Below are 27,781 nucleotides of genomic sequence, written 5' to 3'. Positions count from 1 at the left end.
GGTCGTTGCACACTGCTCACACTGCCTCATCACTTCCGGCGCCGACATGAGCGGCTGCCTATTCCAGCCTAGAATTTCCCCTCTGGGATCAATAAAGTATGTATGTATGTATTTCTCTCTCTCTCAAGTACCAATTAGTCTTATATGATACTCTAATTTTCTAAGACACTGATTTTTGGGTTTTCATTGGCTGTAAGCTATAAATATCAACAATAATGCTTAAAATAGAGCACTCTGTCTTTAATACATCTATATACGAGTTTCGTCCTGTGTGTAAGTCCACTTTAACAATAATTGAAGAATCATGCCAGTATTGACAATTAGTATAAAAGTGTATATACAAAAATATTATGATTTAATGAACACCTAGAAGAGAATCTATAGGTAATGCACTGAAATAATTGCATTTTGTTCATTGTACTGTTTGTAACTCTCTGGGTCACTTTCCTGGATTTATGGAACATCTTGGAAAATATTTTGAATGGAATTGTTCAAGTGAAAGTAAAAAATGGTAATCCAAGCAGATGTTTTACAAAGGTTTATTTAAAGGCAGTGGCAGATATGCACATTTAAATAAAATGGGACATTACATATAGGCCTGTCACAATAACCAGTTTTGTTTGGACAGTGAAATTTTTAATTAAGCATTAAATGCCACTAATACGATCATAATATAATAGCATAGTAATGCAATCACTAAGCCTGTTGCAAATGGAAAATGTATACTTTACCAAAAATAATTGTGTTTATTAATAATAGACATTGTAAAACTGTTTTAAGGCACTAATTACAATGGAAACCCCTCATAAAGTAATTACTTTTAATTATTAAAAACATTCAGATGTGAATTGGAGTAGGAACATTTCCTGAATCCCAAATAAATAAAAGTTTTAAAAAAAATATTATTGTCATGTCCATATATTGTGCGACAAGTCAGGATATAATTATCATAACAGACCTAAATACATTTTTTTTTTTTTTTTTTACAGTGGTATGATTTACATATTCACAATGTTCACAAACAACCCCCTTACATTAGTGTATAAGTTAAAATCTGTCCATCATAAATCCAGATCTAAAGCTTGCTGTCATGATTTGATTGGCTGTTCAAGGCTGCGCTGGTGAGAGGAGGTAGGTGTCTGTATTTGGGTGTGATGTTCACGTATGCAGAGGTTGTGTATAGATCATGGATTACAATACGATGTAGGTTCGGACTCTCCTTCTGCAGCTCTTCTAAAGACTTCTCTGATGGTAAAGAGCTCTTCGTCTTCCCTGTGTAGTCTGGAGTCTCAGGGTACATGCTGTCACCTACATTTTCAGAAATATAAAGAAAAAACATCAGTGTCAGACTAATGCTGTTTTATATGACCTATTAAATAATGTACACTTTTATATGAGGCATGATCTTTTAAAGATTTAAGCAACTTTTAAACACTGAAGCAAAAATAAGACGGTTGTATCAACAGATGCATGAGCACAAAATAAAAACAGCTAATGTGCAGGCTAGAAAAAGAAAGTGAACCCATGAATATAAAATCACCTGCTACAAGCATTTCCTGTAGCTGCAAGTAAGATTTGCAGTGTTAAGGAGGAAGGTCGATAATAGGATTCAGGATTCAGCTTTGACCATTCCAAGACCCCAATAAGAAGTTACCCCAAGTAATTATTTTAAATTAAGTAAAAAAACAAAAAACATTATCACAGGCAATTCAACCCCCAAGTGTGCTTAAGTGTAAGGTACTGTAGGTAAAATGGTTCATAACAGAAAAATATTCTTTTTTTAATTACCGGGTAAGAGTGATACATGGCAGTCAGTAGCAGCTAAGTGAACAGGTAACCACTGCTCACAGCCCTCCACCGATCTGCTTTTGGCGAAGTCGTGAAGGTCGCTTAGTAAATGAAAATTACTCATCCGCCCAAGATCGTAGAACTGAGGTGGTGCTATCCAAACCTCTCTATCCCGGAAGCTGCGAAGTACTTCAGACGGTGTGGACCACTGTAGAGACATTATAGGATACATGTTTAAATAGTAAAGCATGAATTAACAAATGAACGAACACTGTGCTGTGCTTTTTGTAATATAAAATGTATAGTTTTTTTAAATGTGAGGACTGAATTCATTTCAATAGATGTACAGCAGACCCTAATTGAGGACCTGCAGGCCAATACAAGGTAGTTCACAGATGGATTATTTGGGTCATTAATTTCAGCAACCCTGGATCACTGGTTCAAATCCAATGATAAGTAATCAGATCATGCTGCTTGCTGTCAGCAGCCAGAGTCTGAGAGAGTGAGTAACTGAATGAATCAGTGACTGAGAAAGTGAGTGAGTGAGTGAGTCAGGGACTGAATGACTAAGCGAGATTCAGTAGGTGAGTGGGTGAGTGACAGATTGAGTAACTTACTGAGTGAGTGAGTGGGTGAGTGACTGAGTGAATGACTGAGTGCGTTACTGACTGAGTGAATGACTAAGTGGGTGAGTGACTAAGTGGGTGATTGAATGAGTGAGTCAGTTAGTGAGTAAATTACTAAGTGATTGAGTGAGTGAATGAGTGAATTACTGAGTGGGTGACTGAGTGAATTACTGAGTGATTGAGTGAGTGAGTGATTTACTAAGTGGATGACTGGGTCCGTAACTGAGTGAGTGAGTGCCTGACTGAATGACCGATTAAATGAGTGAATGAGTGCGTGAGTCAGTTTCTGACTGAGTGGGTGATTGAGAAAATGACAGAGTGGGTGACTGTGTAAGGGACTGAGAGAGTGAATGAATCACCTCAAAGTGAACGATTTCCTTCTCGTCCTGCACTGTGTCCGGGATGTCCTTCAGGCAGCACAGGTAAAATGCGGTATCGTACCTCCTCTGCTTGCCGTGGAGTCCGATGGGGGTCAGCCAGTTTCCCCACTCATGCATGGCCCAGATGTTGGGGAGGCACTGCAGCTCTCTGCACATGTGGATGAAGTTGGAGGAGTTCTGGATCACCAGAGATCTCCACCGGGCCATCTCGCTCCGGTCACACAGCTCACTCAGCGCGGCGGGGACAGACCGAGACCGGTGCTCCGCTGCGTCCTTACGAGGGACGACCAGCAGCACCCCCGCCTCTTCGAAGGTCTCCCTCACGGCGCAGATCCGGAAGGCGACGTCCCCCGGTACCGGTGACCCGAGCTTCAGCCGGTCCGTGGCGAACATGGGGGGCCTGGTCTCAGGCGGCTGCTTCACCAGCCCGACCCCAAAGTTCGGCAGCGTCCGGAAGGGCTCGAACAGATCCAGCCACTCGGGGGAGAAGTCGGAGGCCTCCGCCAGTCCGCCGGGGAACACGTGAGCGTTGGGCATGAAGCCGCTCTTGCCGCTCCGCTTCAGCAGCAGCACCCTGTAGTTGAAGGCGGACTTGTGAGGGACGCTGGCGGCCGGACTGCGCTTCATTCCGGCAACCAGAATCACCGTGGCCGCCTCTTTCCAGTGCTTTAGAGCCGTGTTCATCTCTGCAGCCCTGCGTTTATTAACCACCAGCACAGACAGCGAAGTGAACACTGCTGATAAAGAGTTATACAGATAAATAACAGCCTCAACTCTCACACACTAACACTAACTACAGTTACCCCCTCTCCTTCATTACTCCTTCAGCCTCGAGCACAACAATAATAATAAAATACAGTACTGCCACCTACTGACAGGGTTCAAGTTATGTCAGAGAACACGCTTACATATTTACAAAAGTTACACACGATTTATTAACCTATCCAAGGATAATCTTTTGTAAGAAAATTGAGATTATGTAAGTATCTGCTGGCTACCAGCCTCCATTCAGAAGATATTGGCGCCAAAAAGTCGAATATCAAAAATAAAACTTACTGTGGTCATTTGAGTAGCTTTAATTTCTTAAATGCGCTTTATTGTCTTCAATAAATCCCTCACAGGAAGATGTTAGATCGTTCCAATTTAATATTCCACCTTAAAAGCTGCTAATTTACCTTTCCACATTAAATGCTTCTGTGGGGACACTGAATAGGCGTTTTAGGCGCTTTAAACTGAACGTCTTTGTGGACTGTTTGTATTTCTGCACAACTTAAGTTTTAAAAAGCTGTATAAAACTCACCTAAAATCTACTACAGACTCAGTACACATACGCAAATATTTAAGGTGAACAATAAACTAAAAGCTTCATACTCTGGTGGCTGCAGTAGTGAGGAATTAGTTGCTCATTTATGAGTAGTTCAACAGTAAACTTAAATATTCATGCAGTTAATCAATACACTGGTATAAAACCTTGCTATAAGTCTTTTTTTTTTGTAGAATATTAATAAAATATTTAGGACAAGAGAACTGCTGTCATATGTAGATTTTTGGATATGGCCTATGCTTTCAAAGTAGTATTTTGAAAAAGGTATGTTACAGGCCTAAATTGTGTATTGTAGCATCCAAAAACTTTGTGGGTGTTTGTGTGTTTAAGCTCTGTAGATGACGATAGTTCAGCAGCCTCACAATTCATTTTAGTTATCATATTTCTTAAAAAGAAGTGGTTCTACAAAGCTAAAGCAAGCTCGTTTGATTTTTTTCTGTTCCACCTTAAATGCAGCAGCCTCAGTAACTGCAGTTACACCATTTAAGGTGGAATGGGAAATTAAGATAGCTAGTTACAGAGATGAAGGCTGACTGCTATACCAGCTATATATTTACGCTTGTTATAAAGAAAATGGTACATTGGTAAAAAGTACATTTCAACTACATCAAGTTTACATAACAAAAACAAGTACATTTTAAATCTGTTTGGCCTCTTTTGCTGTGATCGTGCTGTGATTTCTCATAATCCTCCGTTTAGATTGTGTCAATTGGGGTGAGATGGGATTAGGCCTAAATGGGCATAACACTTTAGTTTAAAAAAAGTAATCACATACAGACACTTACAAATCAGGTCAATATAAACATGTTGTATTTTTGTTGCTTATAGAAAAACAAGCAGAAACAGCACTGACCATATATCAAAAGAATAAAATGTGACAATTGAAATATATTTTATTGCTTTAAAAAATAAACAGGCATAAACAGCACTGACCACATATATAAAAAAGAATAAAACATGACAATTAATATAGGATTACATCTTATAAAATATTTACATCCATATCACACCATTTATACACTTGCCACTTAAAATTCATTTTTATACACATTTAAGATTCACTTTTCCCCAGGTCTGAAATGCATGTGCTAACTGTGCAACACCCACAACAAATCGGGATCTGAATTAAAGCAGTTTAAACTAAATGTGAAGATGCATTATAATTTTTTTTTACATACTTTTTGTATTGAAATCTGCTAGCTTTTATTATGTCTACAAAACATCCAAGATGTTGGTATGTTGTGTCTTTTCACTGATGGGATGCATTTAAAACCCCCTCTTTGCTCAGTAAGTGACCTTCAGTCTGATATAATGCAGTAGATGAAGATCAGAGCTGTCAGTGCAGTCAGCTTCCCTTTAGAACTCTGTAGCAGTATGCAGACTGTTCAGTCTGCAGGTGATCGTGTATGGTTCTTCATGTTCTAAGGACGTTCATATGGAGTGAATTTTGTGCCAAAAGTTTTACGTAAAAAAATAAAATCTACAATCAAAATTTTAAGTTAGCTAGTTTACCTAGGTCATCTGGTCAGTGAGTTAGTGGGTTAGCTAAGCTAGTTAGGTTACCTAGTCAGTGAGTTAGCTAGTTTACCTAGGTCATCTGGTCAGTGAGTTAGTGGGTTAGCTAAGCTAGTTAGGTTACCTAGTCAGTGAGTTAGCTAGTTAACCTAGGTTATCTGGTCAGTGAGTTAGCTAGCTACTTAACCTAGGTCATCTGGTCAGTGAGTTAGTGGGTTAGCTAAGCTAGTTAGGTTACCTAGTCAGTGAGCTAGTGGGTTAGCTAAGCTAGTTATTATGCCCCAGGGTAAAGCCAAGTAAGTGCTGGTTAAGGTTAACTAGCTAACTCACTGACTAGGTAACCTAACTAGCTTAGCTAACCCACTAACTCACTGACCAGATGACCTAGGTAAACTAGCTAACTCACTGACTAGGTAGGTTAGTGTTCACTAACTAACTAGTATAATTTAAGCATGGATATTTAGCACACCCCGCTAACATGAGCATCTTAATAGAGTTAAACACTTACTTAAAAAATAAATATAACCTTAAACATAACGTCTGTATGAAATTTAATTGGAAAAGTACCTGCTGGTGCTGCTGTGAGCTGAACCCCGTTCGCTCCGCCATGTTTGGAAGAGCGCTTGAAGCTGGTGGGGTGGGCCAATAGAGATTAGAGGGGAACGCCTTCTTCTAAGCCCCGCCCACCCGTGAAAAGTGTGCCAAAAATCAGAACCAAAAAAATGAAGCAGAAGCAAAGGAGAGATTCCAGAAGCAAAAGTCTTTAGCAGCAAAATCCACAAAAATCCACAGAAAATCCAAAAAAATCCAAAAATGAAAGCAAAGACTGGCAAAATCCAAACTAAAATAATTTTCAAATAAGTGCAAAGAATAATAAAATAACCAAGTATATTTAAATATATATATTTGATATATATTTTTTCTCTTTTGAATTTGCAACATACATGTTTTACTTTTGATTCTTAAAATTTTGATTGTGGATTTTATTTTTTTACGTAAAACTTCTGGCACAAAATTCACTCCATACGTTCACTCTACCTTCTGTGGTGGGACGACTTCCATTAGCAGCTGGAGATGCATAGTGATGGGTTCTAGGAAAAAAAAAAAAAACAGGTCAGTAGTTGAAGGCCCAATCCTATTTGCTCTTTTGTACCGCTACCCCCTTTTTTGCAGTGTAACCCTTCATTGGAACAAAGTTAAAAGGGGAAGGGGTGAAATCCTACCCCTCAGAATTGGGAGAAACCTTTAAGCACCTGATACAGATATAGTTATAGCAGTGGAGCACTAAAGTTCAGCAACCTAGCTGCTAGATTTCTAGTTAACGTTAGGACATCATATGTCTTCAGAAAGGGGAGAGATGATGCAGCAATTCATTATTATTATTTATTCCTTAATTCCTCTGTGATGGGGAGCTGATATCAGCTTTTAGTAACTTTTATTTTCCCCTTCCACCTTAAACCCTGCAGCCTCTGCCATCTTTTGCACCATTTAAGGTGGAATGGAAAAGTTAGCTAGCTACTGAGATTAACTTACTAGCCATTTGTAATGCTTGTTATGAAGAAAATCACTATAACACATTAAAACTTGTGTACACACACAAAATAAAGGGGTAGGGCTAAATGGCTGGGCCAAGGGGTGAAATGGAATTTGGCCTATAGCATGTAGTGTACTGTTTACCAGTATAAACTAGATAAAATAATGATAAATAATGATTTAATTGTCAGATGGTCTAGTTGGCCAGCCGTGAAGAGGCATTTTCGCATACTGATTGACTGACTGACACGCTTTGTTTAAACATTCATGAACAAGGAAGAAACACTCTTATTAAAAACAGAAGATCAATTTGTACTAAAACTCTTTCCACTAAGCACCAGAAGTCATTTTCTTTTTTTAGCTAAATCTGGTCAAACTCTCTTAATCTTATTTCAGTTCAAAAACTGTCATTAACTATTTGCCCATGTTTCGTCTGTCGGATTTGGTCTAAATTTAGCCAAGGGTGAATTTTTTTTTTTCAGACCACATTTAGCCTCATATAAACTGAAAAAAATTGTACAAACCCAAAGAACTCCCTAAGTAAACCCAAACTCCCTTATGTAGATTATTTCAATTTTAAATAGTGCACTATGTTGGGAGTAGGATGTAATTTGAGACAGCGGGGGAGCGATTAGCAAAAAAAAAAAAAAATGGCCAAAAGAAATGCTCCAAAATTAATTGAAATAAAAACTTTCACAATTGTTCTCATTTTTCGCATTGTGGTTATCACAGGGCCTAATTTGTATGACTGTAGGTGAGGACTGTGCCTCCTCTAGATCAGCAATTCTCAACTGGTGGGTCAGGACCCAAATATGGCTCGCAGACATGTTCCAGGTGGGTTACGGATGGCTTGTAAAAATAAATATTTTAAAAATATATATAATAAAATAATTATTGTTTGATTTTGTACTCGTCTTTTATATTGGGAAAAAAGAGAGAGTTTTTTTACTTAAGTACTCTAAATATCTAATATATTTGTGGCCTTATTTGTTTTGTGCAGTTTTGATATTTCATTTTATTGTAGTAACTTTTATACATGTGGTTGTCATGTTCCTCCTTAGTTTCTTTAAAAAATGCTCTTAAATTCACTCTGCATGCATCTGTAGGTTTAAGTGGGTTTTAAGGTTTAAGCTTTTTGTCAAAAATAAATTTGTTTGGTTTGTGGGTCACGACTGAATGACCATGAGAAAATGTGGGACCCTGGCTGAGACCAATAGAGAGCGCCTGCTCTAGATTTAATTCAATTCCTATCTGGACGGGATTCGTTTTTCAGGAGGTCTTGGGGTAATTTTGTCTTTTATGGGGTTCCTTTGTGATTTTATTCTCACCCAGAACGACTATGTTTATGTTTTTTTCAGTCGTCCTTTGAGAAAAATACAGGCTGAATTATCTACTGTTTTTCGCTGAACTCTGTCGACCTCCGGTAATTTTAGTCCCTTTCGGACTCGCATCACTGAGTTTCATCACTCTAATTGAATAAAATAGCTATTTGTCCACTGCCACGCACCTTAATTACACTTCGGGCAGGCGTTTCCACTGCGATCCAATTAAACAAAACAGCGGGGTGGAAATGCAGGGGCTACTGAACGCAATGTCATGTGATTTAGAAAGCAAAAAAATCACTGGTCCTCCTTTTTTGTTTCAATTGCAGTCTGGATGCAGAAGTTTTATCACTGAATAGTGAAGTGTGAAATATATTTTCCAGACATCCCCTGAGAAATCCCTGTCCGGATAGGGCTTTACAGTACACTATGTTGGGAGTAGGATGTAATTTTGGGGTTTAAGTAAAGTAAGTGTTTATTAAAAAGAATTGCATTAAAATGTTTTGTTGCATCGGCCAATAACAACATGTTAAAATAAAATCATTTTATTTCGAGTTCCACCTAAAACAAAAAAACGTAGTATTGACTAATGGTGCTAAAAGTTTGATGTTTTTTAAATGTATAAATCAGTGCTGTTACTTACTCATGAACCTGCGGGTCCAGCTGAACTTGCGGTAGACGAAGGGATAGTAAAAAATCAGCCCCCCTAAGATGAACACTGTGCAGTACAGATACTCTATCTCAGGTTTGTCAATGATTGGAGCCAAAACCAGGTAACAGGACACTAATACCACCAGAGCAGGGATAACTATGGGCACCTGATAAAGAGAAACACCAGGAACAGGTTATTCTTTACTTGTATTTATTGCATATTGACACTATTCTCTGCCATTCTGTTTAAATGTAGATCTACTTCTTATAACAGTTTTACCAGATTAACTACTGCAACTAATAAACACATTTAGCATTTAGAAATTAAGGGGTTAAAATAAAGCAGACTATCAGTGGAGAAAAAAAACCCCTCATATTTACCTTCACAGGTCTCTTTAACTCTTTTCTTGTGAAGCGCATGACGATTAGAGCTAAGGCAGTGAGTCCATAGAAAACCCACTGAGCAAAGCTGAAGTAGTTAATAAGAGTGTTGATATCTGCTGGAATTATGTAGAAGATAGACAGAATGCCCTGGGGGGAAAAACAGTGCAACAAGGTCTTGTTAATTTGTTTTTTTCATGCTGGGAAAGTACTTTACTGTGCTTTGTCTACACATCATACATAAACTACAATTGTGCAAACGAGAGCAAAATAAAAGGGTATTTATTGAATCTAATTTGTACTGGCTTTTGAGCAACTGTGGAAAATGCACAGCCATGCATTCATGCATTTGTACATCTACAGTTTAATTTACCAAAACTTTATGAATATGAACTTGTTTTCTTTGCATTATTTGAGATCTGAAAGCTCTGCATCTTTTTTTGTTATTCTAGCCAAATGATTTTTTTTATTTATTTGGAATGTGGGAGAAATGTTTGTCTGTAGTTTATAGAATAAAACAACTATGTTCATTTTACTCAAACATATACCTATAAATAGCAAAAACAGAGAAACTATATTTAGTTTTTGATACACAGCTTCATAATTTCTTTTATTAGGGGTTTGAGCACGTAGTGCTAGAAACCCTATTCATATTTAAAATTGTTTTCCACAATTTATTTACATTCTTCGCATTGTGGGAATCTCATTGTTCTATGTGTGTTACTGCATATGTGGACTGTGCATCCTATAGCTCCTCCTACTGAACTGTATTCCTTTAAAACAAGGTCTTACATTAAAGATGAGCGCTGGAGACGGGGTGTAGTGTTTCAGACTGATGTAGGAAAGGATCTTCACCATGTGGCCTTCCCGTCCTGCTACATAGGTCAGCCTTGGCATTAAACACAAACACAAGATAAGGTCAGTTAAATCTGAAGGTCAGCTAAATGTAGTGTATCTTTGTGTTTTTGGTCAATCTTTATCTAAGGTAACTTGCTAATCAATATATTCAGGTCAAAAAGAACCTTTTCAAAACAATCTATATTAAGAGTTAAAAACTAAATATATGTGTGCCTTTATTTAAATCAATAAATAAAAGTCAGATCAAATCTCCTTTTGGGTACACCGGAGGTCTAAAAAAGTTTTGCTTATGTAAATTTGATAAAAAGGGTCTGGACATGCTTAAATAGCTTAAATAGCTAAAATGTCTAATTAAAATGCCTAAAACATATTTAAAATCTAGGAAACCAGGAAGCACTGCTAACATAGCAAAATATCCACAGTCCACATTAAAGAAAACTGTATAAACTGTACAAAAAGTGCTTAATGTTGAAGGTTAACATTCCTCTATATTTCTATATTATTTGTAATAATTGTGTTCATTCAGAATAAATCACGAAAAAAGTTACTCAGTGTTTGTGTGTAACATTTACACGACTATGCTGCGGACACAAAGGGCACATTTTTTTTCTTTTAGAAAAATGTATTCTATAATAATTTTAACTCTTTGGATTTTACCTTCCAGCAGTAAAGCAGCTTCCATTTGCAGCTCCAAAAGTCGAAAAGACCACAAACAGTGGCACCACCCATGCCAGCGGGTACAGTACTCTGTCTCCAAAAGTCTGTTGAACAGAAATAGATTCATAAAAACATGAATAAGCATGAAAAGCCTGGAAATGGACTGAATTTGTAATCATGTATGTAATGTCCATATGATTTCAGCACTCTTGTTCTATTTAAACCCAGCGTACATCAGTGAGCACTCACCACAGCCACGGCAGGAGACTGCAGAAGTTCTGTGGGTGTCATAACGCTGAAATAGGCAACGTTGACAAGCACATAGCAAACAGACACCAGAGGAATCCCGATAATGATGGCCAGCGGGAGATTTCTGCCCATAAAGAAGAAGAATATTCAGTATACAATAAAATAACTGCTATTTTTTTTAAAAAGCTGAAAACAAACAGAAAATAATTATATTCTTAGCAATAAGTTTGCATAGATTAAGTTCAACACCTTGGAAATTAAACATTCAATAAATAATTCTGAGTGGATCAATTCATTAATAATAACAAAGAGTTTTTTTTAAATGTATTTCTAATTTTTATCCATTTTTCTCCCTAATTTACCCAACCCATTAATTAGGACTCTCCCTATCACTAGTAATGCCCCCCAACACCAAGAGGGTAAGACTAGCACATGCCTCCTCTGATACATGTAAATTTAGGCCTCTTTTCGAGCTGCTGCTGATGCAGCATTGCCGAGTAGCATCACAGCGCACTCGGAGGAAAGTGCAGCGACTCGGTTCCGATACATCATCTCACAGACGCCTTGTGCTGAGCGACATCACTCTTTGGAGTGATGTGAGGAGAGAGCTACATCTACCCACCCAGAGAGAGCAAGGCCAATTGTGCTCTCTCAGGGCTCTGGCAGCTGATGGCAAGCTACATGAAAAGATTTTAATGATTTTAATTGAATACCAAAAGAGCTGAATTCTGAAAATACAATACAATCTAAAACGAATGCAAAAAATATGTATCAACTCAGTGTAGACTAATGTGGGGTACCCCATAGATCAGGCCATCCACAGGATTATGATTATGATGTTGTACATTAGTTTCTGTTTTTGTATTTTAACATTGACCCGTATGTTCTAGCAGCAGTAGAATTTTCTCCTGCGCTTACTTCCTTCTTTGTTTTGGTTGATTAGAATACTGATAACAGAAGATTGATTAAATTGTTGGCACAGATTTAAATGTATGCCCTGTGGTTTATTATTTTCAGGCATCACACAGAATCTGAAAAATTCTTATCAATAACCTGGTAAGAATGTATGTATAGAAATGAACCAGTGTGGATCAATATGAACCACTGACTTAACTTACCTGTATGGGTTTTTCAGCTCCTCTGTTATAAAGTTAAGCTGGTTCCTGTAAAATATATACAAATATATACAATATATACAATATATACAAAAATATACACAGAGTGACTACATTACGTTAGAAGACGCCAGAACACATCAAGAGGCTTTTACCGTCATTCCAGGAAGGGGGATATCAATACAGGTTATTCAATTTAGTAATCAATAAGAATTAATACAGAAATCCTGATTTTACCATTTTAAAGTATCCACTTGCTTTATCTCACATCAATATATTGTTGCTGACCAATGAAAAATAAATATGTCCAAAACATCAACTTCACAACTTTATTAAATCTCTTAAATATCAACAGAAGTCAGTGTAAAAACAGAATTTAAAAAAATATATATTTAACCATTTATCAATAATTTTTGACACAGTTTAAGGGAAAAAAATTAAGATCCCTTTGTTTCATTGGACAGTGACGATATAAACAAAGGCTAATATGAATTTCTAGACTTTTACTCTAATTTTGTGGGTTTAATATTTTTTTTTTTAGGATGCGCAGAATATTAGTTTCAAATTACACGTCATATTTTTCGCACTATTAGGCGCGCCAGATTACAAGGTGCACTATCAATAAACGTCTATTTTCTGGTCTATTTTCAAACATAAGGCGCACTGGATTTTAAGGCAGATTATGCAACACTAGTAAGGAACACGGGTGTCTTCATGTTTCCCTTCTAATTCAACAGGTCTTACCGCTGGGTGGCGAGAAGCTAAGCTAAGTAAAAAATGTAATTCTTAAAAAAAAAAAAATCTTTTAAAGTCAAACGAGAGCTAGATTTTAATCTCAAGGGCGTAGGAGGCTTGATATCGGGGGGGACACATTTGCCAATATGAACCCAAGCCCACCCAATAGTTTCCTAGAACATTTGTGGAAATTACTTTTAATTAAAAGTAAATTATTATTATAAGGTGATTTTACAACCTAAACATGTTACTCCACATTACAGCTACTGTTGTTAGAAAAATTATGCAAGCAATGTCTGAGTTATCACCTAATATTTAAAATAATATAACAGATTATTATTATTGTTATTATTATTATTATTATTATTATTATTATTATTATTATTATGTATTGGCATGTCAATTCTGTTGTATATTTACATTTTCTCCTGCACTTTTATTTTTTTCTACTGAGAGCTCTTCTTAAGATGGTGTCCTTTTATGTAAAAGAATGTAACTTTACGTTTCATAGAGATTTTTATAAACGTCAGGATATGTGGTCTTACTGTGAAATACAAATGAACAGAAGTCACGTTACAGCAGTGTTTCTCAACCCAGTTCTTATATATTCTACTGCATATTAAAACTGTTCTGCATATTCTAGAGCTTCCTCTGGTGGATATACATGATTAATTTAGGCTCCATAGGGGGCTAAAGGATTTTAACAGGTAAACTCAGTAAATGACTGTTTATTAGCTGATCAGGTGGAAAACACTAGTTTAGGGCAGTGATCGGGGTTAAGTAACTGCTTTAAACTACCAACTTAAAGTACTGTACGAAATTCTGGCGATCATCTACATCCAGCTTCTAGATAACTAGTTAGTTAAATCAATTTTCGTTCATTATAGCTCACAGTAAGTCCTGTAATCCTAAATGAATAAACAGTTTGAAAATTAAAGTGATTAGCTGATCAGGTACAGGGAAACATTACATATATATTTTATTTTTTTCCTTTAACCCTGACTCCCAATCTAGCTCATTCCAAAGATAAGCTAACTCACTAACACAGCTGCAGTTTATTAATCACAGTGGGTTTAAACTGTGTGCTGATTCAGAGACGTGTATTTTTAACCAGCTATCAGAAACATATCATCACAGTTTACGTGGTTAGCCTATCGTTACCTTTCTTTTAGAAAAATCTCCGTATATCCATATCTGTTTTAAAATCAGCTGAAACTGCTGCGTCCCGATCCCGCTGCTAAATCTCACAGCGAGGGGGCGGGGCTTCCCCAACAGCAAACTGCCTCTGCTCCGCGCGCCGCAAAACCAGCAAGCTGATTGGCTGTTTCTACTGAGAGGCGTGACTTAATACCTGAACCGGCTCCGTGATTGGTCCGGTCTGTCTCCTCATTAATAGTACAGCTGACCTGAGCGAACTGATATCATTTTTGGGGGGGACAAATCCACCTGTTTCTAATATTGGGTGTGACATGTCCCACCCATCCCCCCCGGTTCCTACGCCTATGTTTAATCTACACAGATTTCTCTCCTGAAAACTGTTTATTTTGGTGAGTAAAGTGCTTCCATTTATTTACAGTAAACTAAGATTTTCAGATTTTCACTAATGTCGCTGGACAGCAATAAACTGAGGAAACCTGAGTGTTCCGGGAAGCCAGGGTGATATTAGCTAGTGGTTTGTCCCATGTAGCTTGTTTTAACACAGTAAACGTGCTGACTACAGTCCAATATACTCACCTCTGAATGGCAAAAGAGCTTAACAGCTAATGCTAATACTGCTCCAGCAGTACTAGCCGGGGTTAGCAGCAGGCTAATGCTTTATTTCAGCGGAGTGGTTTTACTGCTCCTTACAACCTGACTGGTAAAATTCCTATATATGGCGCACTGGCAATTTTTGCCATTTAAAAAAAAAAAAGTTTAAAGTGTGCCTTATAGTGTGATAATCTGTTTTCTTGTTTTCCTGTCTTTTTCTTGAACGCAGATATTTTCGTATGTGATTTAACTGCATATATTGTATACTCTATGTCTTATTTCATCTTTCATTTAATCTCCTATCAGCACAGTGATTACATTATAATGTTCTGATTAGCAGTAGATTTCTCAGGGCAGTAAAGTTGATGGTAGAGAGAGCAGTCTGGAGTGCTGAGTGGCCACTGGATGGCAGACTGAAGCTTACTTATTCTGTAATGTTAAAATAAGCTCCAAGTCTTCATGGTTATGATCCAAAAGATCTGATATTATGAAATACCTCTGGAGCTGTGTTTATTTTCTACAGTGAATAATTCAGTGAAGCAGTGGTGCTTCCCTCTCATGGGAGGTTAAGTCAATATGTTTGCAGAGTTTTCAGTCAGAAAGCTTATCAGGAAGCTAAATCACAATCAACAGATAAGAGTTAACTTACCAGCCATCATAAGCCCAGAGGCCATTGTAAAAAGCAAGTCCAATCGCACCAAATGACGTTTCACCTCCTGTAAATGGATCTCTGAGATTCTGTGTATTGCCTGAAAATAATAAACCACGGGGAGTGATTTTAAATTTGTGCCAACAATTTAATCAAACTTACGAATTGGAAAAATTTTTACTTCTGCCACAGTTTCCTGTAAGGATCAATACCACAGAATAACATGCTTTTTGTGCCAGCAGCATAGTTTTTAAAATTTCATACAAACCCTGTGTAACAATACATTTTTCATATTTACACTGAATTCATTTTATACATCTTTTTTTGGTGTGGTTGTATGTTTTCTTGCCATGTCTGCAGTGCTGTTTGGTTAAGTTTAGTAATTGTTTTGAATGGTTAAACATTTTTTTTTTATTTCTCAAAAGTTTGAATGATGATTTTTAATAATTTAAAAAGTTCATTGATTTATTCTATTTTCAGAAAAATATCTTACTGTTTAAACATGTCCAAGAATTGCCTGTCCAAACTTTCGTCTTGGGATAACTCTTTTATTTATTTATTTGTTTATTTAAACATTTATTTTTGATCAGCATGAACAATTTAAAATATTTGAATTTCTAGTTCAACCATGTTTTTATCAAATGCCAATTTGTACAAAATAGTTCCACTATGTTCTTTTTTTAAAGAGTGTAAACTAGATTTCTCTGTTTCTGATAATTCTGATAATGACCCATATCTGCTGTAGGTTCCTAAACATTATCATTTAGCAACAGCTAATTGTCAATGGTAGTACATGTATATGTATACGCACCTTGGGCCAGCATAACAATTCCTGATACGATTATGACAATGATGATGAGGAGTTTGGCTGCAGTGAAGAAGTTCTGCACATAGCTGGCCAGCTTCACACTCAGGCAGTTCACGATTACAATCAAAACTGTGCATCAGTTAAGAAATGAGAAAATGTTATCAAAGGAACAAGTTCAGGCAAAGACAATATAAAAATAATAAAAGGTGCAGGCTAGAAAAAGTAAGTGAACCTGTGGTAATGACTTGCCCAAAACTAAATCACAAGATCACTGTTTTAAAAATGAAGCTGAGATTGAAATGTGGGTTTTACAGCTGTTAACTGACAAGACTGTTCTCAGCCAGGAAGATTTGCTCAGTGTGAGGCTCTATATAGATACAGTGGTCTGAAAAAATTATTTGCCCTCCTACAGACTTATTTTGCTTTTGCTTTTTTGTCATAATTGTTTTTTTCCGATTATCAAACAAACTTTAATATCAGACAAAGATAACCTGACTAAACACAAAACGCACTTTTTAAGTATAAGTGTATTTATTAAAAGAAGATCCAAATTATCCAAACCAATCTAGCTCAGTGTAAAAAAAGTCTTTGCCCCTAAACCTAAAACTTGGTTGCAATCAAGCTTTACTGATAACTGGCAATGAGGCTTTCACATGGGTTTTCCAGCATAAATGTCCTGTTTAATATCATATTTTTACCTTGAACTCTCCCATGGATACAATTTTCGGACAGACTCTGTTTTATCTTAACTGAGGCAAGAAAGACCTGCAGTTCTTTAAATGTTGTTCTGGGTTCTATTGTGACCTCCTGGATGAGCTGTCCATGCCCCTTTTGGAATAATTTGGTCAGCGGAATGAAATGACTTTGTAACATTTTTTCATTTCTTAATTCTACAGGTCTAGCAGTAATTAGGTCTGGTTGTGGTTAGTAGTGAAATTGAGTAACACTCAGATTTCCGAAAAGTGTAATTACCGTATTTTTCGGACTATAAGGCGCACCGTATTATAAGACGCACTATCAAAGAACGCCTATTTTCTGCTATTTTTCCATACATAGGGCGCATCGCATTATAAGGCGCGTTAAGTGACACTAGAAAGGGTGCCTATATCAAAGTGAACAGGGGTGGCGCCATGTTTCCCTTCCCCCACCGGGGGTGGTCGCTTGCCGGTGGAGCGTCTCAGTATACAAATCTAGCTATTTCAAAGTCAAACGAGTGCTGGATATTAATCTACACAGATTCCTCTCCTGAAAACTGTTTATTTGGGTGAGTAACGTGCTTCAGTTTATTTACAGTAAGCTTAGATTTCCAGATGTCCACTAAGGCTTGCTGCACCAGCGTTAGCATAGCTATCCGCTAGCACGCTAGCTAGTCACCTAAACTAGTAAAGTTAACCCAAACTTAAACGACAGCGTTACACTGAGTAATCCTGCGTGTTCTGGTAAGACAGTGAGATATTAGCTAGCGATTCGTCCCCCGTAGCTTGTTTTAACACGGTAAACAAGCAGATTACAGGCTGATAAAACTCACCTCTGAGAGAGTTAGCGCTTAGCATCTAGCTAATGCTAGCCAGGCAAAGCAGCACAGACTTACAGGCCGATAACTCACCTCTGAACGGTGAACGCTTAGCGATTAGCATCTAACTCTAATAATACTGCTCCAGCAGTATTAAAAGTGCTAAATTTAGAAAATACTGATCTCTGAACAGTGAAAAAGCTAGCTAGCTAAGCGGTTAGCATCTAGCTAATGCTATTGCTGCTCCAGCCTCGGAGCGGCACGGCTCTGCACGGAGTGTGTGTTTACTGCTCCTTACACCTGACGGGTAAAATTTAGATAATACTGATCTCTGAACAGTGAATAAGCTAGCTAATGCTATTTGCTGCTCCAGCCTCGGAGCTGCACGGCTCTGGACTCTGTATAGCACTGAAACTCTGTATAACGCTGCACGGAGTGTGTGTTTACTGCTCCTTACAACCTGACGAGTAAAATTTAGATAATACTGATCTCAGTGAATAAGCTAGCTAGCTTAGCGGTTAGCATCTAGCTAATGCTATTGCTGCTCAGCCTCGGAGCTGCACGGCTCTGGACTCTGTATAGCACTGAAACTCTCTATAACGCTGCACGGAGTGTGTGTTTACTGCTCCTTACAACCTGACGAGTAAAATCCATACAAAAGGCGCACCGTATTATAAGACGCACTGCCAATTTTTGTGAAAATTAAAAGTTTTTAAGTGCGCCTTATAGTCCGAAAAATACGGTAATCAAAGTTAATTAATGGGGGAAAACACTTTTTTCACAAAGAGCTAGATTGGTTTGAATAGTTTTTTTCCTTTAATAAATGACATATACTTTTTTTTGGCTTTTGTATTTACTCAGGTTATCTTTGTCTGGTACTAAAGTTTGTTTGATAATCAGAAAAATGTAAGCACGACAAAAATGCAAAAAGAAATACTATATACAAATACTTTTTTTTTACGCCACTGCAGAGATTGAAATAAAAATAAAAATAAAAAAACATGAATTTGAAGTATTTCTGTACTATTTCTATGGATCTCTCCACTAATTCACAATGTTTTTTCAGATTTAGTAATAATGGGACGTTCCTAGTTCACGTACAGACAGCTGCTGTTGCCAGACATTTGCTGATAATCTCTGGTGGGCTGCATCCTGGGTAGAAAGGTGTGGAGGCATATTCTGCACAGCTGAGGGCGATGATGGCGAAGGATGAAGGTTTCAAAACGAAGATGGTCGTCCAGGAGTACAGATAGGCTAGAACAGGCCCAAAGCCCTCCATCAGGTATGGGTACTCTCCTCCAGACTTAGTGATCATTGTGCCGAGCTCAGCATAGCAAAGAGCTCCTGGATACACACACACACACACATACACAAACATAAGTACATGCTGTACATTATTATGTGTAATAAAAGATACACATAGAAGCATGCAGAGAGCCACTGTATATCGGTTAATGCTCATATTGAGGTCAGTAAGGCCACTACAGAGAGGTCGTAATGTACTAGACTAAAGAGGATTTCCCTCAGTGCTACGTTTGGAATTTGTACACCAGTTATATGACTTGTGCTGAGTTATGGAATGCTCTGGAATGAACTGATTAACCTTACTGCAAACACACAAAGTTTACTCTAGTGTTTAATCCCATTACTGAGGTCTGTGCTGAATACAACCAAAAGCCCCTATCACACTGCACTAAACCTGGCAGATCAGTTTAGGAAAAAATGTTTTGGTGAGCTCAGACAAAATGTAATGCACATTTATTGTCATTTAACTTTTGTCCAATTCAATATAATTTTTCTCTTATATATATATATATATATATATAATTTTTATCCCAGTTTCTTCCCAATTTAAAAGGCCAATTACCCAACCTCATTAGAACTCCCCCATCATTATTGATGCCCCAATACCAAAAGGGTAAAGACTATCACATGCCTCCTCCAACACATGTGAAGTCAGCCACCGCCTCTTTTCGAACTGCTGCTGATGCAGCATTTCCGAGTAGCATCACAACGCACTCGGAGACAAACGCAGTGATTTAGTTCTGATACACCAGCTCACAGGCGCCTTGTGCTCATCGACATCACCCTTTAGAGTGATGTGGGGAAAGAGCGTCATTTACCCACCCAGAGAGAGCAAGGCCAATTGTGCTCTCTCAGGGCTCCGGGAGCTAATGGCAAGCTGCATGATTAGGATTCGAACCAGCAGTCTCCCGATCACAGAGGCACAGCCTTGGTCCACTTGGCCACTCGGAGGCCCGTAATTCTTCTCTTTTTACATCCCAGCATAGAAAACTGGCATCAGCTATACAACTCAATGTTCTTTTTTTAACTACAAATAATTAACACTTATTAGTATTTTATTTTTGTTTGACTAAATGTACTAATTTAGTGGTTTGGTAGCTTCCAGTCTAGCACTATTTTTCTTAAAGTGCTAGACTGTGTTTCTGGAATTGCCATACATACTGTACTTGCACTCGCACGCAGTTGCAATATAACTGCCCATTTTAACTATAAAAATGCCATTGACTTTCATAACTACACTGCTATCGTTTTTATTGTTTCGTTTATGTCATTTTTAGGCCTTGGTAAATCTGTATATAACCAGTCCATAAAGTCACTTGGAACTTGAACTTGAATTTTATTATTTGCATCATCAACAGGTATTAAACCTGTATACACTTTAGCCCCTCCTGCCCTTTGATGGTAGAATAAATGTTTACACAGATTCAATTTTTTTTTTTTTCATTAATTGTTAGGCAGTTTTATTTAATTGTAAGAGATAATCACTTAACAATGTAATAGACACTGACAACACATCACTCCTGCACATCTTCTATAAACCTACAGTAGGTAATATGGAAGAGAAGGCAAATTGCCACATCACAGTTCTTCAGCAGTGATTGCTGGTATTTGGTTTCAACCTGACTGTACAGAATTTAGCAGTAATTTCTGGGCACTAAGTGCTATATAACCCTATCTGACAGACAAACTGTTGAGCCTTTCCAATGGTAAATATCCATTTGTCAACCATTTTTCCCTTTTGGGAGACAAAAGGTCAGTTAGGTTCTTTAATTTTGTAAGTAATTGTATTTTAAGTGCCTTAATGAATGAAGAAATTCAAGATTAGGAAAGTCAAACTAAAGTTTTTTTTTAATGGAACAAGGAAAAATAATGGTTGAGTATATGGTTATTCTTTGCAAAGGGCTCAGTTAATAATTAAAGTATTCATAAGTGCTTAAATATTAGATTCAAATATTATTTATTTTGTCTCATGGCAGAGTGTAGCTATCTCCTTAAACATGACTGAAAGATCTATCTATTTGAAATCAAATGGTAAAATCAAATTACTGTCTGGTAGTACAGTGTCTCTTAACAGTCAGTGACATCTTGATACCAAAGTATTAGAAAAGCCAAGCCTAACTTAAACTTTTTAAGCTATGTTTAGACTGCAAGCCTAAATCTGATTTTCTGCATACTGTATCTAGATTGCATCCAGATTGAAACACATTTTTTCTTTCTTTTTTTGCAGATCAGATTCAAATCATATTTGGAGGTGGTTTGAAATGTGATTACAATCTGATCTGTACAGATGTGTCTTAGTCTGGATGCTCTAGACACTCAAATAAATGTTTTTTGGTGTCATACAACATCCTCAGAATGTGTCTGTTTGTCTGTCTGTGTCTGTCTGCCCTGCGATGGACTGGCGGCCTGTCCAGGGTGTATCCTGCCTTCCGCCCGATGCTGGCTGGGATGGGCTCCAGCACCCCCCCCCGCGACCCTTAATGGATAAAGCGGTTGATAATGACTTGACTTGACAACATCCTCATCAAATCCAGAGTGCTGGCATCCAAAAAGAGCACCAATGGTTAGAGTTACTGTGATATCCAGCCATCCAATCTGATAACTTTCATACAACAGTGTTTACAGTCATCTCTACAGATCTGATTTAAGAAACGAATCCGATTTGCTCTGCAGTCTGAACATAGCCATAATGTCAGACATATACTAGATACCAATTTGATTTTTATTAATTTTTTGCTAAATATATCAGTGTCCGCTTTACTAACCGAAAGTGGCCAGCAGCCCACACGCCGCCCACACACAGAGGCACGGCCCCACGGCTCCTGTTCCCTCAAGCACAGCTTTAGGAGAGATGAAGATACCTGACCCGATCATCGTCCCCACAATCAGGCTGATCCCGCTTATCAGACCCACCTAAAACACACACACAGAATAAAGCACAACACACAAACTAAAATGACTTTTTAAAAGTTTCAAATACAAAATTAAAAAAGTAATGTACTGTAAAGTGATCAAAATGTAGAGGAATTTAGTAAATTTTATTATTTTGCTTCATACACACTGCTGCACGTGGCATATAGGTGCATCTCAAAAAATTAGAATATCATTGAAAAGTTCCTTTACTTCAATAATTCAGTTGAAAATGTCAAAATCGTATATTATATAGATGTATTACACACAGAGTGATCTATTTTAAGTGTTTATTTCTTTTACTGTTGAAGATTATGGTTTATAGCCAATGAAACCCAGAAGGCAGAATCTCAGAAAATTAAAATATTATGTAAGACCAATTGGTACTTTTGGCAGTGTGAGCAGTGTGCCAAGTCCTGCTGGAAAATGAAATCCACATCTCTATGAAAGTTGTCATTAGAGGGAAGCATGAAGTGCAGTAAGATTTTCTGGGAAAACACTGCCATGACTTTGGACTTGATAGAACACAGTGGATCAACACCAGCAGATGACATGTCTCTTCAAACCATCACTGATTGTGGAAACTTCACACTAGACCTCTTACAGCTCTTCATGTTTCCCTCTGCTGACAGCATTTATGGAGATGCGGATTTCATTTTCCAGCAGGACTTGGCACACTGCCCACACTGCCAAAAGTATCAGTTGGTCTTATATAATATTCTAATTGTCTGTGATACTGACTTTCGGGTTTTCATCATAATCATCAACAATAAAAGAAATAAAGGCTTAAAATAGATCACTCTGTGTGTAATACATCTATATAATATATGAATTTCACATTTTGAACTGAATTACTGACGTCAGGTAATTGGCACAAGATTTAAGTTTATGATGGGTACACATACACTGACACACCATATGACACGGGACATGGGACTAGTGTCATGTCCCAGGATTTTTGGGCATGTTTCATGGAAGATAAAGACCTCACGATAAATACCACCTAGTGTGCTGTCCACTGTGGGTGATAATGCCTTCTATGACATATACACATGTGGCAGATCGAGGAGCGTTAAAATGACTGCAAAACCTGGTAAATGGAATGTCCCATCTATCTGGCACCCACTTCCAGACATCCCTCAAATTCTATTTTTAAGCAATTTACCTTACTCAACCAGTGTTTAATCTCACTCACAAGATAACACCTCACAACTCTACCTCATAACATCTACATACTACTGTCCCATGACTTTCGGCATCAAATAGTACATGCACAAACACTAATAAGGTCAGATTTTCATAATATGTCCCCTTTAAAAGTGCAGGTAGGACTGACTAGACAGTTTCCCAAAACTTAGAGCAGTCTGGGATTATGGCAGAACGATGGTGACAGGTGGTACCAGGAGACCCCATGCAGAACCTGTCACTATACACAGACACACACTCACACACACACATACAGCCTGGGAAAAAGACTAATCATCATGAGAAAATTGTTAAGATTCCACTGCTCAGCTCGGTCACACTCTAGCTCTTCTCTCACACTCACATCTTTATGCAGAACAGTAGCTTTGACTTCCTCCTCATTCGACTTGATTTTGGAGTCCACGCTGTATGCGATGCTCCCGTTACGAGCGTTCTTCTTCTTTAGTTCGTCCATAACGTCTGGAAAAAGTTCATTCAGTGTAAGTTCATCACATGATCACCAGAATGGCTATTTATTAGCAATTGAATATAATTAATAATTAATTGAATATAATTCTAGGCAAACTTTGCAGGGAGTTATGCTAGTGTTTTGCACCATTGTCCTCCTAAAAATGACAATGTAAAGTGTATTCATACCAAAAGTATTCATACCCTTTTTCACATTTTGTCACCTTACAACCACAAACTCTTTTTATTCAGATTCAGATTTTAAGTGATAGACCATCACAAAGTAGGAAAAAAAATAAATTGGAATGAAAAAGTTCTAAAGCCCCTTAATGAAGCCCCTAAATAAAATCCAGTCAGTTGCCATCAGAATTCACTTAATTAGTTAATAGAGTCCTGCAGCTGTGTGTAATTTAGTTACACCTGTTCTGTGAAGGTCCAGTGGTTTGTTACAGAACACTAGTGAACCAACAGCATCATGAAGACCAAGGAACTCACCAGACAGTTCAGAAATAAAGTTGTCAAAAAGTGTAAAGCAGGGTTAGGCTAATCTTTATTTGAGTGAAATAATAACATACTTTAGATATCTGTATAAATTAAAACCAAAAATGTCATATTGATTTGTTATTTACACAGCTCTAGAAAAATTAAGAGATCACTTCAGTTTTTCAATCAGTTTCTCTGATTTTGCTATGTATATGTTTGAGTAAAATGAACATTGTTGTTTTATTCTATAAACTACAACCAACATCTTAACTAAATTCCAAACAAAAATATTGTCATTTAGAGCATTCATTTGTAGAAAATAAGAAATGGCCGAAATAACAAAAAAGATGCAGAGATGCTTTAAGATCTCAAATAATGCAAAGCAAACAAGTTCATATTCATAAAGAGTTAAGGATTTATTTTTTTAATCACAGTTTTCATGCATCTTGGCATGTTCTCCTCCACCAGTCTTACACACTGCTTTGGAAAACTTTATGCCACTCCTGGTGCAAATATTTTAGGCAGTTCAGCTTGGTTTTATGGCTTCCATCATCCATCTTCTTCTGATTTTATTCCAGAGGTTTTTAATTTGGTAAAATCAAAGAAACTCATCATTTTTAAGTGGTCTCTTATTTTTTTACAGAGCTGTATATCTACTGTTAGTGTTATCTGTGTGCAGCAACTCCTCCCCTACCAGCTCTCATTTATCTAATTATTCAGCTAAGGAGTTCTAATTTCTAGAATACCAATAAGCAGCTCAGAACCTGTTGGGCTCAAAGTGTTAAAAGTGTAAAAATACATAATGTAAAAAATAAAACATTTATAGTCTGCTTTTAAGAATCAATACAGTATCACAAAACAATATCCTGGTATTCAACTTCAATCAATCAATATTTTTTCATATCTCCAATCGCCTCCTACCTTTCTTCTTTATTTCAACTACACTGTATACTTTCATTTGCTTGTCAGATGACTTAAACAGTCACCTGACTTCCATGAGAGTGTAAAGTTAATGATGTCAGTTAATGATGTGTAATGGCAAATGTCAGGATTTGCCTGCCTGTGTCTTCCGTGTCACTGTATCTCGCTTTAATTGCCACACAATAATGACTTTATACCCTCTTCCAGCCTCATCAACTCTCTAACAACCTGAAATTACTCCCATAAAATGCCAAGAACGAAATGGAGCGCTGGAGAGTGGCGTTTTAGTGTTGTGATGGAAAAACACTGATCTCAGCCTCTCTGCTTCACGCTAGCTAAAGCGTGTTAGTGAGCGTGTTGTTGTCACGATGCTTCTGGAATAGGCTAAAAAATTGACAGCTTGGCATATCAAGAAGCCATGTTTCAGATCCATAAATAGTTTTTTTAACCACTTAACATCCGTTCAATAATTTAGTAGAGCACAGTTGTTAGTGTTCTTCAAGAATAAAAAGAAAGTTATGAGCGTATGGTAATTAAACCTGATTGAACCATCTCTAACACCAGTCCAAATGATAGAGGTATGTTAGATATGTTAATAAAATCCACTAGAGTTGTATACCTTTTCACTTCATACAGTAAACAGCCCCATTTGAGTAATGTTCTAATCCATATTATTGTAAGAACTGCTTAACTCAACTAAAAAAAGAAAAAATATATATAAATTAGAACCACCCCTTAGGAAAGGAAGAGCGAGGGTCAGCTCTGTTGCACAGGATAAGTTCAGAACATTGGAGGTACTATAATTTATTGTTAAAGAAGAATAAGGTGTTGAAGATACAGTAATTAAACCTGATTGTACCATCTCTATCAGTTGGCATAGTATAAGGTATGTTAAGTTAATAATGTTATTAAAATCCACTTGATTAGTACACATTTTTACTTGTCATCTGTAATTCTCTCCACACATATTGATCGTTATGGTGGAATTTTCAGCAAATTATAGTTTCAGAGGATTTGAAAATTGGAATTGTCTAACTTTGTACAACAAACATTATTATTATTATTTAGTGTTAGTATTTCATTTTTTGTTACATCTCAATTTTTTTTCTTTCAGACCTGCATCCATTATGCATTTTCTTTACTGTTGCACGTAACACTATTTAAAAGGCGCTGTCCATCAGAATACACCATAAACCAGCCAATGAACAAGTTTGTGAACTAATGAAACAGTAGCTTAGTCCCGCCCACTGCAGTTTATACTAGGGAAGCATGGTTTGACAAGGAAGCTCAACTCGACAGAACACCGGTCAAAGCAGGTGCCGTTCCTGTCGGATTTTATGATATAGAGCGGACTCTGGGACTTTGGCGTGGTGAAACTGCCCAAGCACTGAATCACCAAATCTGAGGTAAGAGTTTAGTAGCGTCAGTGTAGCCGTTGTGGCCACAGGCAGGGGGTTATTTGCGCTGCCCGTGGGCACAGCAGCTGCAGCTATTAGCCAATCAGAGGTGATATATTTGTATGTATGAATATTCATGAGCAAGAGACAAAACCTGTCTTTCTTCAGAGACCACTAATTCAGTTAACTAAAGCAGGGCTAAATAGAAACACCAGAGCACCTTTTTTTTACAACAAATAGTTCACATGGCAGCATTCATTCAGACTAGAGACCACAACTAGACATTTTAAAATTAATTTTAAAATTATGGAATAAGACTTTTAAGAGAAAAATCACCAGTTACATTGTTGTTCCAATCACAGGGTTAAAAGAATCTTGAGAGCTTAAACATTATATATTGGAAAAAAAAAAGCTCTCTGAGAATTGTAGCATCCTGACTATTCCAAACCAACGCTCTCTTACTGCCAGATGACAAGATGACAGAGGTAAAATCTGGTAAAATTTAACTGACAGCAACACCTCAATCCAACACTGATTAACCTCATATACTTCCTCACTGCCTCACAGTGTTCATGTATAATTATACTTACATCAGTCAGTGATTAGTGTTCGTGTCAGTCGTGTCAGCTGAAATCTCCAAAAGTGAGATCCTTTTTATTATAAATGTCTGTGGATAAATCTGTAAGAAAAGGGAAGCTTCTGTAAATGATTCAAATTTTAACATGAACCTTCTTTTTTTATTTAAGCTAAACTAACTGTACATCTATCTTAATAAATTAATAAATAAACAGCCTAAAACATTTAAAATCATTTAGACCTATCTATTTATCAGCAAGACAAAATAAATGGAAGTCAAACCTTAGATCAGTCTCCTCCACGTTCTGCATGCTGCTTCTCCAAACAAGTGCTGATTCAATGTTTCCTCACTTCTGAACCATCCTTCTATTGATGTTTGATACTTTCTTTTTTTTTTACAAGGAGGTGGGATCAACACAGGCTGCTCTTTGATTGGAGCAGGTGAGTGAGATGGGGGAGGAGGGTGGCTCGGATTGGCTGGAGTTTGGCTTAAGGCGAGTGCGCTGACCCACACAATACCCCTTTGACAAAGACACCCGAAACCCTGTGTGCTTACTGAGAGCCCGGAGGAGATCCAAGAACACCTAGAACCAAGAAAAGAACAAGTAGATGCACCACAAATCACAGCACTGTGAAAACGTTGTAGTTTTTAAAACTAGTGACAGATGAAGTACCAATGAAGG

The 27,781-nt window shown here is 37.3% G+C and overlaps 2 protein-coding genes across 3 annotated transcripts; both read right to left on the bottom strand.

Moving 5' to 3' along the window:
• Positions 1-523: 523 nt before the first annotated feature.
• On the bottom strand, positions 524-6,260 carry nudt19 (nudix (nucleoside diphosphate linked moiety X)-type motif 19). The gene is made up of 4 exons (XM_022668158.2): positions 6,201-6,260; positions 2,774-3,531; positions 1,789-1,996; positions 524-1,308 (listed from the first exon to the last, which is right to left on the bottom strand). Exons 2-4 carry the CDS (start codon positions 3,476-3,478, stop codon positions 1,076-1,078), a joined length of 1,146 nt encoding a protein of 381 aa, XP_022523879.2. The 5' UTR covers positions 3,479-3,531; positions 6,201-6,260; the 3' UTR covers positions 524-1,075.
• Positions 4,994-27,485, bottom strand: slc7a9 (solute carrier family 7 member 9). 2 transcript variants are annotated; one of them, XM_007244880.4, is made up of 15 exons: positions 27,381-27,485; positions 27,113-27,201; positions 23,618-23,733; positions 21,924-22,071; positions 18,955-19,197; positions 16,344-16,469; positions 15,533-15,632; positions 12,403-12,447; positions 11,285-11,408; positions 11,036-11,139; positions 10,313-10,409; positions 9,521-9,670; positions 9,132-9,306; positions 6,666-6,724; positions 4,994-5,552 (listed from the first exon to the last, which is right to left on the bottom strand). In XM_007244880.4, the coding sequence occupies exons 3-15, from the start codon at positions 23,726-23,728 to the stop codon at positions 5,550-5,552; spliced, it is 1,485 nt and encodes a 494-aa protein (XP_007244942.3). In that variant the 5' UTR covers positions 23,729-23,733; positions 27,113-27,201; positions 27,381-27,485; the 3' UTR covers positions 4,994-5,549. The 2 variants fall into 2 exon arrangements, with proteins under 2 accessions (XP_007244942.3, XP_049327181.1); XM_049471224.1 differs by having other exon boundaries at positions 4,994-6,724.
• Between the last annotated feature and the right edge of the window lie 296 nt (positions 27,486-27,781).

Source organism: Astyanax mexicanus, chromosome 23 (assembly GCF_023375975.1).
Source record: "Astyanax mexicanus isolate ESR-SI-001 chromosome 23, AstMex3_surface, whole genome shotgun sequence".
In the NCBI taxonomy this organism is placed as follows: Eukaryota; Metazoa; Chordata; class Actinopteri; order Characiformes; family Acestrorhamphidae; genus Astyanax; species Astyanax mexicanus.
The sequence above is the reverse complement of the archived record's forward strand: the minus strand, read 5'-3'. Positions and strand labels throughout refer to the sequence as shown.